This window comes from Heloderma suspectum, chromosome 1 (assembly GCF_057233095.1).
Source record: "Heloderma suspectum isolate Gila_16-S chromosome 1, 16-S_ref, whole genome shotgun sequence".
Classification (NCBI taxonomy): Eukaryota; Metazoa; Chordata; class Lepidosauria; order Squamata; family Helodermatidae; genus Heloderma; species Heloderma suspectum.
In genome coordinates, this window is record NC_139458.1 from 367,825,419 (window position 1) to 367,841,856 (window position 16,438).

Genomic DNA, 16,438 nt, shown 5'->3' on the forward strand with positions numbered 1-16,438 from the left:
TTGTGAAAAACTGCACATTGTGAAAAACTGCACACTGGCAACAAGTTGAGATAGATTGCCTTAAATTTCCAAGATAAACTATCCTTATTATTTGTTGTTGTTGTTATTCAGTCATTAAGTCATGTCCAACTCTTCGTGACCCCATGGACCATAGCACGCCAGGCCTTCCTGTCCTCCGCTCTCTCCCGGAGTGTGCTCAGTTCATGGCATTGGTGATGCTATCTAGCCATCTCATCCTCTGCCGTCCCCTTCTCCTTTTGCCTTCAGTCTTTCCCAGCATCAGGGTCTTTTCCAGTGAGAGCCTTATTATACTACTAATTAAATAGTTTGCATGTGTATTGTAAAAGTTTAGAATGTTTTAAATTCCATTTTTGCTTCACAAATGTCTTGTTCCTTTCCTGTTAGAAAATATGAATGTGAACATGCAAGCAATACAGGTTATTTATTATTTGGAATCCCTGTTGTATCTGTAAATTGAGACTGGTTTTGACTTTGTTTGGTACAGTGATAACACACTGACCTGCTTTATACACATTCAAATAGCATTCTCCTCACACTTTTAGAATTAATTCATCCACCATTTTTCAGTGCAACAGAAACCATTTTAAGGAGAGCCTAGATGCATGTTTCTGTATGGCACAAATTAAGATCAGCTTGTGATAATGCATATTTTTAAGACTACATCTGTTCTGCAGAATACGAGAAAACATGTCTATCGCAGCTTGATCTGAATAGCAACATTTCTGTCACTATTAATCTAACACCCTTATTTAACATTCACAGTATGTATGGCAGTTGCTATTTTTTGCTTTTTCTGTTGCTCATGAGAAATGGGTAAGTAGGAATCTATGTAGATATCACACTTGCACCATCTTCAAATGGCGAGGTTCACCACCAAGTGTAGAGTCTGCAAAATCCTAAGGATTTTATATAAGCCATCCCAATATTCTAGATCAGAGGAAAAAATACATGGTTAATGTTAGAGATGAAAATGATTTGAGACAGAATAATTGAGTCTTTAGCATGAACTGCCAGCAGCCTATCTATTCACTGTTTTGGGGAGTTATTAAAATAAAATAATACTTACTATTGCAAAGAAATGTAATTGCCTGTTCATTTTACATCCAAGTATGTCAAAACCAAAATTAGCTGTGTCCTTAAGTCTTGTTGTTCAGTTGTTAAGTCGTGTCCGACTCTTCGTGACCCCATGGACCATAGCACACCAGGCCTTCCTGTCCTCCGCTCTCTCCCGGAGCGTGCTCAAGTTCATATTCATTGCATCAGTGATGCTATCTAGCCATCTCATCCTCTGCCGTCCCCTTCTCCTTTTGCCTTCAATCTTTCGTAGATGCAAAAATAGAAACAATACATTTCAAGGTGGCTTCCATTGTCATATCAGTCTTTTCCACACTCTCTGGTAATGTAGGTGAGGCCTGCTGGTGGACTATACACCCTGCTTCCAAACAGCGTTCAGAAGGTGAAAAAGTACGTGTTGGAGATGATCTAATCCTTGTCAGTGTCTCTTCAGAAAGATACTTGGTAAGTAATGAATAATATCTAGAGTGTAATTACTTAATAAAGCTTAATAACATAGACAGTAGTCCTGAAAAAAATAGTTATTAACATGACATTGGATTATTATTTTTTAACATTTTAGCCATAATCTGTACAGTCCATATTGGTTCTGAAATGTCTTACTTGTAAGGAAGACACCCCGTAAAATGTACTTTAAAATCATTTTATAGTATTAAAGAGACTGAAGTTAGGACCAGTATTTAGGAAAGGGAAATCCAGCTGAAGCCTTTTCTGAATTTTGCCTAAATTTCTATATGTTACAGAAGGTACAATCTTCTCAGTGAAAAGATTTGTGAAAAATGCAGCTTAGGTATTCATGAAACACTAATGGGTCTTTCACATAAACATAAGGGGTTAAATCCAACATTATATGAATGAACTTGCACTTGCACAATGGAAAGGTTTTTTTCCCTTCCCCCTGAACACTATCAAAATCTGCTCAGGAGTATCCCCCAACCATCTTGAACAGATTTGTAGGGTACACAGGGAGCTGCAGGGGGAAGGGGAAATTCAGTCCACCAGTGGTGTTCATTGTGCTGGTAGAAGGATACCACTGAATATAACCCATGGACTACAATTTACAGAAAGCCATGCTCAAGTCATATTGAAATTGCTTAATTTTCTCTTATTTGTTATCTCTAGTGGGAATTGGATTTTGCTATGGTAATTGCATACTTGCATTCATATGGTTGTATTTATGATTAACTTCTTTTACAGTTGGTTCACACATTCATGCACATCACATTATTATTAATATTTGAAGATTCTTATTTGAGCATGTGAGTTGACTCTATTAAAAAGTATTGTGTTTGATTGGACATTGGGTGATACCATCATTTTATTTGGGTTGATAAACCTCTGATGTCTTGTTCATATCTGTTAAGTCATCACTTGATGCTACAACAAGTGATGATCATGCATGTGTGAAATAGCGAAGGCCACATTGCACTGTTCTTCCTTTAGAGTAAATATTGGTATTACTTTATTTGAAAGTGGAATTTATCTATTGTGCATTTATTGTGCATTTTGTCTTTATTATATTTTGTACATATTCTTAGCTACCCTGGTGTTGAAGGTGTAGCATCTGAAGAAATTATATTAAATAAATAAATAAATAAATAAATAGTGGTGTTCCATATTTTAATTAAATTTCATTTTTATACAAAATGTGAACTTCCAAGTGTTGTAAAAAAAACCACACACCCCTATCTTGGTGGTCTTTCAGTCCCTGTCTTGCTACACTGGGTTAACAACTGCATTTCCTGCAAGCACTGTGCAGCAAGATGTTTGCTCCAAATTGGTTCTAGTTTCACACAGTGAGGTATTGCTAGCTGGGGCAGATTGTGGGAATGATATTCCATTAAAATGAATACAGCGCAGATGAATGAAGTCTTCATTTGGATATGAACATTGGATGCATATCTAGTTGTGGATGTTGTCCATCTGCATCACTTTATTTTCAATATGATGTGCATCTGTAGAGGCATCCAGATCTCATCTCGTCAACATGCCACTGCATGGAGGAGGGAACATTGACCTAGTTGCTTTGGTAATGGGGATACATTCCCTTTTCTTATCGACAGTTTTGCACACTTTCACAAAGGGATGAGAAAAATCACTGGAATGTGTTCATGTGCATCTTGTGTGTGTCTGGAAAATATTTCTGAAATATGCTCCCCTTTCAGAAGTGAGGGGTAAGGTTTATTCTTTGAGGAGCCAGACCTGGCCCAGTCATTCATGCCCTGATCACTTTGAGACTGCGTTATTTTAATGTGCTCTATGTGGGGCTCCCTTTGAAGATAGTTTGGAAATTTCCGTTCATTCAGAATGCAGCTGCCAGAATGCTTACTGGATCTGGCAGATCAGCACCTATAAGTCTGATGCTGCATCACATGCACGGGCTACCAATTTGTTTCTGAGCCTCAATTCAATGTGTTGTTACTGACCATGAAAGCCCTCAATGGCCTGGGACCTGAGTATCTTAAGAATCACCTCTACCCATTATGAATCTGCTGAAGTCTTGAGATAATCTATCAAGATAGTCTATTCTCTGTTTTCCCCATACCATCTGAGGGACAGTGGGTGACTATTAGGGTCTTTTCAGTGGTGGCTTCAGAACACTGAGCCAGATAAGTTTGCCTAGCCCCATTGCTGTTCATTTTTTGGTGAGCACATAAGACTTTCCTTTTGCAGCAGGTTTTTTTAATACCTGGATTTTTTAATCTGTTTTTGACTGATTTGACAGAGAGCTTCGGCTATTGGGCGGTATAAAAATTAAATAAATAAATAAATAAATAAATGACTGTTACTGTTCTTTGTTTTGATTACAATTTTAAAATACTTTTGATGTTTTAGTGATTGTTTTAAAATGTTATATTTTTGTTTGCTATCTTGAAACATGTTTAGAAAAATAGGTTATACACATTGGAAATTAATAAATAAGAAAGAAGAACAGCTAAATGTTTTGGGCAAAAGGTGGAAAGGGCATGTGTTACATATATCCTTAAAGAACTAACTTAAAATCTGTACTTCCAGTTCTTCCATTTGGTGTAGTTTTACCTTTGCTAGTCTGTCTGTGATGATATGCTAGACATGCTTCTCTGGGTGTTGGTAATCCTGTCTTTCCTCTTTTGGCCTAGATTACTTTTTTTTCTTTGTGACAACTACATTTTTTTAGCTTGCACGTTCTGAGCCCATAGCATGGAAGCCAGTGCACATACATTAAGCAGCATGGATCAGCCTGGGCGCTCAACGTAATTGCTTTAAAAGCTGCAAACTCTAAAACAAACGCACACACTCCCCAAATATGCTGGTTTCTTCTTATGGCACCAGAATTTACACAACAAGTTTAGTGTGTAGAAGAATAGCTGAAACTCAGCATGTACTTAGTAAAAACTGTGGCAAAGAAAGACACAAAGAGAATCAATCCTAAAAACAAATGTGCATGCATTACAATAGAGATGACTTCTTCAGTTTATACAGCTTGACAGAGAGAGAGAGAAAGAGAGGGGTGAACAAAAATAAAGAGGAACATCCACCCTGTCAACAGTCAGTTCACCATGGGAGAACCAACCATTTCCATTGCATCCCCCATGTCCATCACAATACAATGCATTGTAGGAGCTAAGAGGCCTCCATCCCTGATCCTCTGAACTGACAGCACAAGGAAACCAAATGAAGAAAAAAATGGGCTCCCTGGCCATCTGCCTGCTGCACCTCAACAATTTGACAATCGCTTCTCTGGATTTCTTCTACCCTTCCACTTAGGCTCACCAGAGATATTCTGATCCCTGTTTATCCTAGGATAGGGCCAGCCCTAGGATAAATAATGCCCAGGGTGAGGAGTGTCTTTAGAGCGGCCCCCCACCCATCCAGAGGATTTATGGATGTGCTCCATAAATCACAGGTGCAGCTGTGATGTCCATCAAGAACGACATTGCTCAAAGCCTTGATCTCTCAGCCACTGTGCTACAGTTTGCACAACCGAAGTTCGAAAAGCCACATTCTGAGCAGTGGCAGTGCACTATGCAACACAGCAGAACTATCACAGGTTTTACTTAGAATATGTATTTTTTGTTTTTTAGCAGTTCCTATCTTTTGGTAAGCATTCTTTATTTTAGAATATCCATTATTTTTAACTTTAAACATAATAAAGAAAAGTTACAAATAAAAACGGTATCCAGCTGACCTCTTCCAGCTTATGGCTTTATTTTATTATTATTTATATAGTACTTAAAGTGTTTACAGTATTTGAAGTGCTGCGTGCTCAGTAACGTTGCCTCAAAGTAAAGCTGTGTTTCACTTATTTTACCTAGCGCAAATGACATCAAAGTGGAAATTGAAAAAGAAACATACTTTCAAGCAAATTGAAGGAAGATCGTTTTTGTAGTTAGGACCCAAACAATCTGTAAAACTTTGAAAGAAAGTTACAGACACTTGCTTTTTGCCACCCTAGCTCACTCCAGACAGTACTTTAAAAGCACACAGCCACTGAGCTCAGCTTGGTGCCCCCTTCAGCTCAGCGTAGTGTCAACGTTGCCCTTATTTTCGCCGTAGTCTACGTAAATCTTTACGTAGACTACCCGGGCCCAAATAAGGAATGCAAATGGCGGTGCCCATGGGCGCCGCCATTTGCGTACGTGCTTTCCCCCCCCCCCAAAGTCACCCGTGATAGGCTACGTAACGATTTACGTATCCTATCACGGCTGACTTTGGAAATCTAGCCGTGATAGGCTACGTAAATCGTTACGTAGCCTATCACGTGTTTTTTTTTTTTACATTTACTTGGAAATGGCGGCGATGGCCCCCGCCCCCACCAAAACTCCACCGGGACCCGCCACCGAGAGGGACATTCAAGGGAGGTAAGTCCCATCCCGGGGGGGTGGCGGGGGGGTGGCGGAGAATTTCACTGCCAATTTTGGGGGGCTGAATTCGGTGGCATTCGGCCTCCCCGAGATTCATGGAGAAATTCTCCGCCATCCCTATTCTGCACACAAATATCAAACAGGAACTTTAGTTACTTTTACCTCGTGGGATTGGGAAGGGAATCCTAACAGGAACACATGACTTGTAGAGAAACATCTGTTCTTCTCACTGAGTGTGCTCAGAATCTCTCTACTATCATCATTTGTGCAGTAGCACTGAAAATGCTGATTTTACTACAAAATGCTAGCTGCTTGAAGCTGTTGACTGCCTTAATATGGTAATGAAGGTGCTAGAGATGAGGCTTGAGGGTTTTTGAGGAAACCTTTTTTTGAAAAGCATTTCAGCAGGTGAAGATAGGTAGCCATCAGCAGCATGCCCCAGTGAATCAAGCAACGCCTGCCAGTATTTGTTTCTCTTCAGGCCAACTTTTGTTAAGCCAGGCTGCATGAAAAAATACTGGCAACCAACTGGAAGTCATGTATACATTAAGCTTGCTTATAGTTCATGGAGGAAAATGATTTAAGCATTTTAATGGTCAACAAGCCCATAACTAGAACTGTGGTGCAGATGGAAGACCCAAATGGGGGAGGGGGAGAGGGCTGGTTGGTGGATTGTCCAGCCTTTGCAGGAGGGGGATGACCTAAACTTTATTTTCATTCTGGGGTCATCTGACAGAGATATTAAGCTTCTTTTCTTGGCTGGAAATGGTCCCCTGGAGAAAAATGAAATGGTAGACTCTGTCACTCTTAGCACTATATGCTTCTCCAGCCTCCTCCCTTCCTCTGGGCTTCTGACTTTTTGTCTCTCTTCTTGAATCCTTACACTGGTACAGCACAATTAAATCTTCTTACGGCCCTTCCTTTGGCTCTGGTCTTCTAAACAGCTAATCAGCAGGTGCCATTTGGGATGGCACTGCGAAACAAGTTATGAGAAGCTCTGCTGCACATAATCACACTTAAAGTGTCTTCTTTTCTTGAGTCATGTGGAGGGCATTCTCCACCTCAGGATGGCGCCTCCTCCTGGAGCTTGTAGGCAGGGTCCACATCTAAATTTTATTTTTCCAGGGGGAGGAGCCGTCCTATCTCCCACACCAGCCCTGCCTAACGAGCTGAGCTGTTGGGTCTGTCTGGAACTCTACAGAACTTGGTCTACATCTTGGTTTTATTTTTGTTTTCCCATGTAGGAAAATTCCTTTCTCTCCCTTTATTTTTCTCTGTTTTCTTAATCTTCTCTCTCTCTCTCTCTCTCTCTCTCTCTCTCTCTCTCTTCCCTACCTTCCTATCCCCTTCTTCCTTCTACTGTTAGAAGGCAGATACTTACTTTGCGTATCTGTTAGTAGCCTGACATGCGCCATTGTCGTAGTCCTTTTTTCTACTAGGTTAATGAGGGGTGAGGAGCATTTGCTTCTTCCAGTCTGGTCTGGGAGATAGGATGGCTCCTCCCCCTAGAGAGATAACATTTAGATGTGGACCCTGCCTACAAGCTCCAGGAGGAGGTGCCATCCTGAGGTGGAGAATGCCCTCTGTGGGACTCAGAAAATGAAATTCACTGAAAGAATTTCTCTTTTCTTGTAGAATTACTGGCCATCACTGCAGCTAAAAGGGCCTTTCTTTGCCCAACAGGAAACACAATGTATACTATTTTCCCTTGCATTCTTCATTGAAGCTGCAAGTTACCAACTGCCAGTTTTACTGCAGAGGTGGGAAACTTGTCTAGCAAAAGTGTCCAGCTGTCGAAGTGCCTGTTTTATTTGTTCTTATTTAATTTGCATGAATATAGTGGGTACCAGGCCAAGGGTTATTGACACATAGACATTTTCCAGTGTGCATAGAGTTAAGCCTAAAGTACCACCTCCAAGTCCTTCTACAGTCACAGTTTTCCCTGAAGTCAAGTATCTGTGTCTTACAGCTGATCCTATGCAGAAATAAGTCTCATTGAATTCAGTGGGGTTCAATCCCTTGTAAATGTGCATAGGATTACAGCCTTATGCTATGTATGGTGTTTCATGTTCAAGAATCATTTTGTTTCATGCTAGGAAGTGTGATGAGTCCACCCTCATACAAAAGATGAGTGGTTTCAGTCCAGTGACAAAGAGATATTGTCAAAGGATGTGCTTAGATAGCCTTTGATTACCCTGGTATTTTAATCCTCAAAAGATATGGGCCTCATACGTTTTCAGTTTCTCATTGATGAAGAATATATATATATATATATATATATATATATATATATAATTATTACATTATAAAGATTATATAAAGAGATCTTCGGCTATTGGGTGGTATAGAAATTAATTAAATAAATAAATATACAACACGCTGTAGAGAAACATCCTAGGGACTCCAAATGTTGTCTGCTCGTTCTTATGTGGGTCTCTTAAGTGGGCAAAACAGAGTTAATATTCCTAAAATTAATAATATCAGCATCAGTATAGATCAGGGGTGCAGAACCTCAGACGGCGGGGTGGGGTTGGGGAATCCGACCTATCTGCAGTCCCAATCTGCCCACCCCCCCGGTTCTTCAGATGGCCACATCCCTTTCACTTGACCCCACCCTCTTTCCCCCAACTGCTTGTCACTGCTAGTTTCCCGGCTTTTGTGCAGTGTTTCCTCTCTTCTGAAAGGTTGAAATGCTTCTCCCAAGGCTTAGTGACCTACAGTAGGAGCTTTAAGTTACAATATACTGGCACTTTGTGTATTTTGGCTCCTCCCCTTTTGCTTTTAGCCCCGCCCACCACTGGAATGCAGCCCCCAAGAGCTTCTCTGAAATAAAACTTCGCCCTAAAGCTGAGAGGAGTTCTGCACCCCTGGTATAGCTGTAACAGAGGATGGCTGAGAAACTATTCTCATCTGAATATATAGCTACCTCTAAGTTTCCCAAGATTATGTATGTCTTTTAACAAAATGCCTTTAGAAGACTATTACTGTGTGTCTTGCAGCATGAATTCAGTGATTACAGAATATTCCTGACCTAATGTCAGTTGCATCAGGCCAAAAACCTGCAAGGAAATTGGGTGTAATGTTGAAGGCAGGTGACTAGCTGCAGCTGGGGTCTCTGAGTGACTTTTGGATTCATAGGTTATTGCTTCATTTAGGAACTCCAATGTCAGTGTAGGGAGAGTTTCCGTGTTCATGCACGGCTCGATGTGAGCAGTGGTATCCCATTATTTTCAATATCTAAGAAATGTTCTCTATATGTGGAGTATCCCCTGATATTGCAGAGAACTGTGTAGCACCATTGGCTTATGTATTGTGCACTGGTGTCTCAGTGGTTTTGGACTGTAGCTGTGTAGTCAATTTCAATTTATTCGTGGCTTGACAATCTGCCTTTTTGCTTTATGACTGTGAAAAGTGAAATAAAATTGACAAGGGCCAGATCTACATGACAATGGAATGAGAAGCATGTCAGGGTATTATCCAGATTTTTATGAAATCGGCTTTGGTCCCTCAGGGTTTCATGAAGTAAGAAAAACGGAGTATACAGCACCAAAAACACACACACAAAAAACGCTTTTCCAGTTACACAGGGTTTGAAACTTCGGGGTTGGGTGGGTGGAGTCTGGGAGGAGAGCTGAATGTCATCAACCTGGAAAGTGCCACTCAGCGAATGTGAGAGGCTTGTTTCCACCCCTAGCTCCCCCAGCTCTTATGAATCAAAGAGGAAGTAATACTGGATGTTTTGGATGAACAAATCCAAATAGAATAGGAAACTTTTTAGAATGTCTTCCTGAAAGAACTATGAAGTCAGAAGATTGAAAATGCTGCTTAGAAGCAGCTTTATTAAGATCCAGTCAAATACAACTGTTATATTCAGAGATATTTTCAGCCCATTATACCAGGGAGATGATTTATAGAAGAAAAATGAGACCAAATCCTTTTTCTTAGTAAATGCATAATTCTTTGGTTTATAAGATCATTAGGTTTGTTGAGACTCTTTACATCTAGACATTATATTAACACAGTTGATATCAATTCAGTGTTTGAGGCAATAGAAAAAATGGGATCTTTTTTAGAATACCTTTCAGGGAACTAGTGCTTCACTTTGTAATTAATGTTCTAAATCACCCATTTCCATTGTAGCTATTCCATACTGATGCTGGTTTCTCCTTTCCCAATTACATAGCAGGGTGTGACTTATTCTATATTCTTGCAGTAGGTAGGGGTGGACGAAAGTCACTTACCTGTCCTCGAAGGACGTTCGCGGTGGGGGGGAGGCGCTTCGCTGCCCCCCCCTGCGAAGTTCAGGCCGGGGGGGGGAGGCTTCCCGCCTCACCCCGGCCGAAATTCAGGCCGGGGGGGAGGCTTCCCGCCTCGCCCGGCCGCGAACGCAAAAGTTAAAAACAAAAAACGCCCCCTGATAGGCTACGTGACGATTCACGTAGCCTATCACGGCTAGATCTGCAAAGTCAGCCATGATAGGCTACGTCAATCGTCACGTAGCCTATCACGGGTGACTTTAAAAAAAAAGAAAAAAAAAGCGCGTACGCTAATGGCGGCCCCCATAGGGAGCCGCCATTCGCGTTCCTTATTTAGTCGCTGTAGTCTATGTAAATGTTTATGTAGACTACGGCGAAAATAAGGGCAACGCAAATAGCGTTGCCCTTATTTTCGCCGTAGTCTACGTAAATCTTTACATAGACTACAGCGACCAAATAAGGAACGGGAATGGCGGCTCCCTATGGGGGCCGCCATTATCCGTACACACTTTTTGTTTGTTTGTTTTTAAAGTCACCCGTGATAGGCTACGTGACGATTGACGTAGCCTATCACGGCTGATTTTGCAAATCTAGCCGTGATAGGCTACGTGAATCGTCACGTAGCCTATCAGGGGGTGTTTTTTTTCTTCTTTCATTGCAATGGCGGCGGCGGCAGCCGGTCGAAAGACTGGCTGCCGCTCCCGCCTCGCTCGAACAGCCGCCGAACCGCCGGCCGGACCAGCCACCGGGAGGGACATTCGGTGAAGGTAAGTCCCGTCCTGGGGGGGGTGCGGGGGGCGGGGGGGGGTTTGGACGATTTCTCCCCGAAACTTGTTCGGGTGGCCGAACACGTTGGCGCTCGGCCCCCCGAAGTTTCGGGGAGAAATTCTCCGCCAACCCTAGCAGTAGGCAAGGGAATTTGGAAGACTCTTGCCAAATAATTCAAAACAGAATCAACTTGCTTTGAAATAAGTCTGACTCACTAAAATTGTCTGCACTGCCCTTTTACTGCCGGTTTTCTTCTGATGCATGGTTCTTCAATCAGTGACTGTGACACTGAGTACTGAACACTAACTGAGACATGAGAAATGTGAATGATGGACAGAGCTTCGACTGCTAGTTCAATCAGTAGAGTGCTAAGCATAAAGTCATCCATATTTTGTTACTCTTGCAAAGGCTACTGAAAATGTGTACTAAATGTAAATACTGGATAGCTATTTTATATTCTTGTACTATACTTGAACAATGAGCGTTCTCTTTCTCAAATGGTTGCAGCATTTATCTTATGGCAATGGCAGCTTGCGTGTTGATGCAGCTTTCCAGCAAACGCTGTGGAGTGTTGCCCCAATCAGTTCTGGAAGTGAAGTAGCTCAAGGTAATTCTTGTGTTTGATCGTCCCCTTTGCAATCAACAAAACAGAGACTAGTAGTTCAAGGTATTGCAGCTGTATTATGCTAAAGGCAAGCCTTTCCACGATGCAGATTCAAGGAAGCTCACAAACTGCCCTAGGCTCTAAATGACTATGCTAAGATCGCTATTAGGGAAGGCAATCACAGGGTAGTGAAGTTGCGGACAGTTTGCCCATGGACACCAACGATCAAACCTACCTAACAGTGATGCCCCTCCCTTAGGATGGTTCCCTTCTACATTGGCTTCTAAGAGTGGCTATCCTGGCAGAGTGTTTTACCCCATTCATTACTCTGCCCGTTTTGACTTGTGACATGCCCCTTTTCCTCCTCCTCCTCAGACGTTTGGGTTACCATGGTGAGTGGGAGATGCAGCAACTCGGCCTGGGCCATCTGTTTGGGGGATTCTCACCCAATGCCTGTGGACTCTGGGGGAGGTTCCTCCCCCATTCTCTGATCTAGCTGTTCCAGCTCTGATTCAGAATTGGAGTCCTCATGGGCCTGGGCGCAACCCTGACAGTAATACCGATAAAATAATAATGATCATTGTACTATCGATTAGTTATTTCAATTTCCAATTTGTTGTTGTTTGTTGTTGTTATTCTAGCCTTGCAAACAACTGCAATATTGAATAAGTATTTTCAGGGCTCTCATATTATTCTACTTAGAGGTAAGAGGAAAGCAAGACAGATGATAGTGCCACATACCATAAAATTAGGCTTACTTGGGGTCTCTTGTAGCTGATTTCATATAGAAAATGAAGAAGGAAGAAGAAGGAAGGCAAATGGGTAATAAGCAGGTAGTGGTGTTGGCATCTGATTTTTCTGGAGTCCCACTCCCAAATCATTCATCATCTTGTTCAGTGTCTGCTCTTTTATATGCCACAAAAATCAGTCTTGTGTGATCTGGTAGTAAGTAGCTTTTATAGAAAGAAAACAGCTTTTATGTACTCAGCATATATTTACATTTGGATAATGGCTTTTCTATCCCAGCTCTGGGCAATTTGTGTTTTATTTTGTTCTGTTTTTAAATTTTTGCTTAATTTATTTATTTACACCTTCTCTGTAATAGTAATGAAGCCATTTAAACCTTCAGTACCGAAAGAAGATGAGTTTTTACTGCACTGGCTTCTTATGCAATTTTTCAGCCCTTCTAAACTTGTGGAAAAATGTCAGAACCAGTACCACTGCAGCATGAGGATACTTTGCAGTTGGCTCAAAGTTAAGCTATTAGCCGATACTGAGCTTGAACTAATCCTAAAATATGTGACATTTACCTTTTCTCTTCATTATAGGTTATCTGATAGGAGGTGATGTGCTGAGGTTATTACATGGTCACATGGATGAATGCCTGACTGTCCCTTCAGGAGAGCATGGAGAAGAGCAGAGAAGGTAAACAATTTCAAGAAACAATTGGGAGAATTGACTCAGGTAGACAAAAAAGACTTGCTAGTTGGGTGGTGTCATTATCATTCTGCACCTAGGAAAAAGAAACCAAATGCACAGTTACAAGATGGGGGATACGTGGCTCAACTACACTACAAGCGAGAAGGATCTTGGAATTGTTGTCGATCACAAGCTGAATATGAGCCAACAATGTGATGTGGCTGCAAAAAAGGCAAATGCTATTTTGGGCTGCATTAATAGAAGCATAGCTTCCAAATTCCAGAAAGTACTAGTTCCCCTCTACTCAGCACTGGTTAGGCCTCATCTGGAGTACTGTGTGCAGTTCTGGGCACCACACTTTAAGAAGGATGCAGACAAACTGGAGAGGAGGGCAACAAAGATGATCAGGGGACTGGAAACAAAGCTCTATGAAGAGAGACTGAAAGAACTGGGCATGTTTAGCCTTGAGAAGAGAAGAATGAGGGGAGATATGATAGCTCTCTTCAAGTACTTGAAAGGTTGTCACAGAGAAGAAGGCCAGGATCTCTTCTTGATCATCCCAGAGTGCAGGACACGGAATAATGGGCTCAAGTTACAGGAAGCCAGATTCCGGCTGAACATCAGGAAAAACTTCCTGACTGTAAGAGCAATACGACAATGGAACCAAATACCTGGGGAGGTGGTGGGCTCTCCCACACTGGAGGCCTTCAAGACGAAGCTGGACAGCCATCTGTCAGGGATGCTCTGACTTGGATTCCTGCATTGAGCAGGGGGTTGGACTCGATGGCCTTGTAGGCCCCTTCCAACCCTACTATTCTATGATTCTATGTATTTCACAGCTATCAACTAGTAATTCATTGAGAGGAAGGGGATTAATGAATATCTGTGCATGCCTGCACCTACAAAGCAGTTGGCTTTGTAGCTTATATAATTTCATGGCAATCAATGAGCATTACAGCAAGACTTAAGGGACAACATTAAATACCTTTGGTGCATGTATCTGCAACGCAGGTGGCTTTGGATGCCTGGCCAGCTGAATGCTGACTGGGGATGCCTAGTCTTGTTTTACCTTCCATGCCGGGGAAGAACCATTGGGGGAAAATGGGTGAGAGGACAGCAGTTGGAAGCATGAGGGTGGGAGAAAGCTGCAGTTGTCTGGTGTTTATATAGTGGGACTATTATCAGGAGCTAAAGATGTGAAACTTTGGCTGCAATCCCATATACACACTCCAGTGTGTATATAGGATTGAACACTGTGGAACTTAACTTCAGGTTAACATCATAGGATTGCGCTTTGCATTCCAAAGGGAAAGAAAGGGTCCTTGGTCTGCTCCAATTCTTTCCTATCCCTCCCTCCTTCAGGATTGGGGAGCGGGCAGATATGGGGAGCATTAACGTGGACAGATAAATTAACTTCTCCTTCCCTGAAATGTACATACTGAAGGAAGTTAAGGGGTCTTTCACAGCTATCAGGATCTCTCTTCCTATGTAGCATTTTAACCCCCTCCACACCATCTTTGTTCCTGTGTTTTTCAAGTACTTTAGTTAGCAGTGTGGGATCAGCGAAGGCAGACATGAAACCACTATAGAAAGGATATCTGGATAGATCAGTGTGATGCATACTACTTTGCTGTGACTTAGGGTGCTCTCTAATAGTAATAAATAACTAATTATATACAATGTCTGCTCAGGTGATATCTCTGCCATCACTCCCTGTTTGCCATATCCCTCTCATTGACCCTTGATCTTTATAAATCTGCACACAGTAAGCAGGGTTGAGGATGAGGCGTCATGCAGGAGGTGTGTGAAGAAGGAATCCCTAAAATTGTGCCACTGAATATTCAAAATGGGGGTTATTCATACATAGGCAAATAGGCAGGATTTACAGATACCAAACAAGGATTAATATACAGAACATACACTCATTAGGAACAAAAGCAACAACCTGGCTACAGTCCCTAGCTACATTCAGTCTAACTCTGGGGTCATTTAGTGGGTAGGGATGGACGAAAGTCACTTACCTGATCCCGAAGCTTGCTTCGCGGTGGAGGGGAGGCACCCTGTCCCTCCCACCGAAATTCTGGCCGAGGGGGAGGCGCCCCGTCCCTCCCCACCAAAATTGTGGCCGGGGGGGAGGTGCCCCATCCCTCCCTGCTGAAATTCTGGCCGGGGGGGAGGCGCCCCATCCCTCCGGCCGCGAAACGTCGTGTCCTGCCGGGACGCAAATGGCGGCAGCCGTAGCCGCCGCCGTTTGCGTCCCTGCAGTCAGCCGTGATAGGCTACGTAAATGTTTACGTAGCCTATCACGGCTGACTTAAAAAAAAAAAAAGGGCGTACGCAAATGGCGGTCCCCATGGGCGCCGCCATTTGCGTTCCTTATTTTGTAGTCTACGTAAATGTTTACGTAGACTACATGTGCCAAAATAAGGAATGCAAATGGCGGCGCCCATGGGCGCCACCATTTGCGTACGCATTTTTGTTTTTTTTTCAAAGTCAGCCGTGATAGGCTACGTAAACATTTACGTAGCCTATCACGGTGTTTTTTTAAAATCTAGCCATGATAGGTTACGTAAATCTTTACGTAGCCTATCACGTTTGCTTGTTTTTTGAGTTTTTTTACTTGGAAATGGCGGTGGCGGCAGCCGGTCAGAAGACCAGCCGCCGCCACCAGGAAGATTCGCCCAAGGTAAGTCCTGTCCCGGGGGGGGCAGACCGTTTCTCCACCAATTTCGGGGGGCCGAATGCGCTGGCATTCAGCCTCCCCGAGATTCGTGGAGAAATTCTCTGACATCCTTATAGTGGGTACTACAACTATATGACTGGGTTGCACGAACAGGGAAGGAAAATAAGCCACTGTAGCTTATTGTCCCATCCTGCTCGTGCCAGTCACGTGCTGTGTAATCGCCATAATTACCCTCACCAGGCGTGGTTTGTTGTGTTGTCGAAACCCGGCAAGGATGCGCGGCAGGTGGGTTTACAAACCCATGCCTTGTTCTAGGGCTATGGGGTGCTTTGTAACCCACCCCCGCTGTGCACCCTCACCGGGTTTGGATTACATAACAAACTGCACCTGGCGATGGAAGTTATGGTAATTATGTGGTGCATGAATGGCAAGCACAGGGCAGAAGAATAAGCTATGGTAGCTTATTTTCCTTCCCCGATCATGAGAACCCAGCCTATATGCATATGACACAGACAGGCTTAGATCAAATACCTCTCTCTCTCTCTCTCTCTCTCTCTCTCAGATTATCTGTCTACTCCCTAACTGACAGTTTTCAACTGACAAATCCCAACTGTCCGTAAGCCTGTGCCCTCTCCCTTCCTGATTCTATCATGGAGGAGGGACCTCCCTCTTGAAGCCCAGCTGTCCAGCCTACCAGATCACTTTATTTATTATCAATCTTGAAAGGGGTTGTGGTGATACACAGTCCAAAAAGCCGTGGTCCCATCTA

At 42.7% G+C, this 16,438-nt stretch overlaps 1 protein-coding gene across 1 annotated transcript in view; it reads left to right on the forward strand.

Annotated features, from left to right (window-relative positions):
• RYR2 (ryanodine receptor 2) overlaps window positions 1-16,438 on the forward strand; it is a 545,602-nt gene that overhangs the window by 151,592 nt on the left and 377,572 nt on the right. The window contains exons 8-10 of the mRNA XM_084828209.1: window positions 1,427-1,539; window positions 11,471-11,570; window positions 12,896-12,992. Coding sequence (XP_084684335.1) covers window positions 1,427-1,539; window positions 11,471-11,570; window positions 12,896-12,992 — 310 coding nt within the window. The remainder of the gene's footprint in view (window positions 1-1,426; window positions 1,540-11,470; window positions 11,571-12,895; window positions 12,993-16,438) is intronic.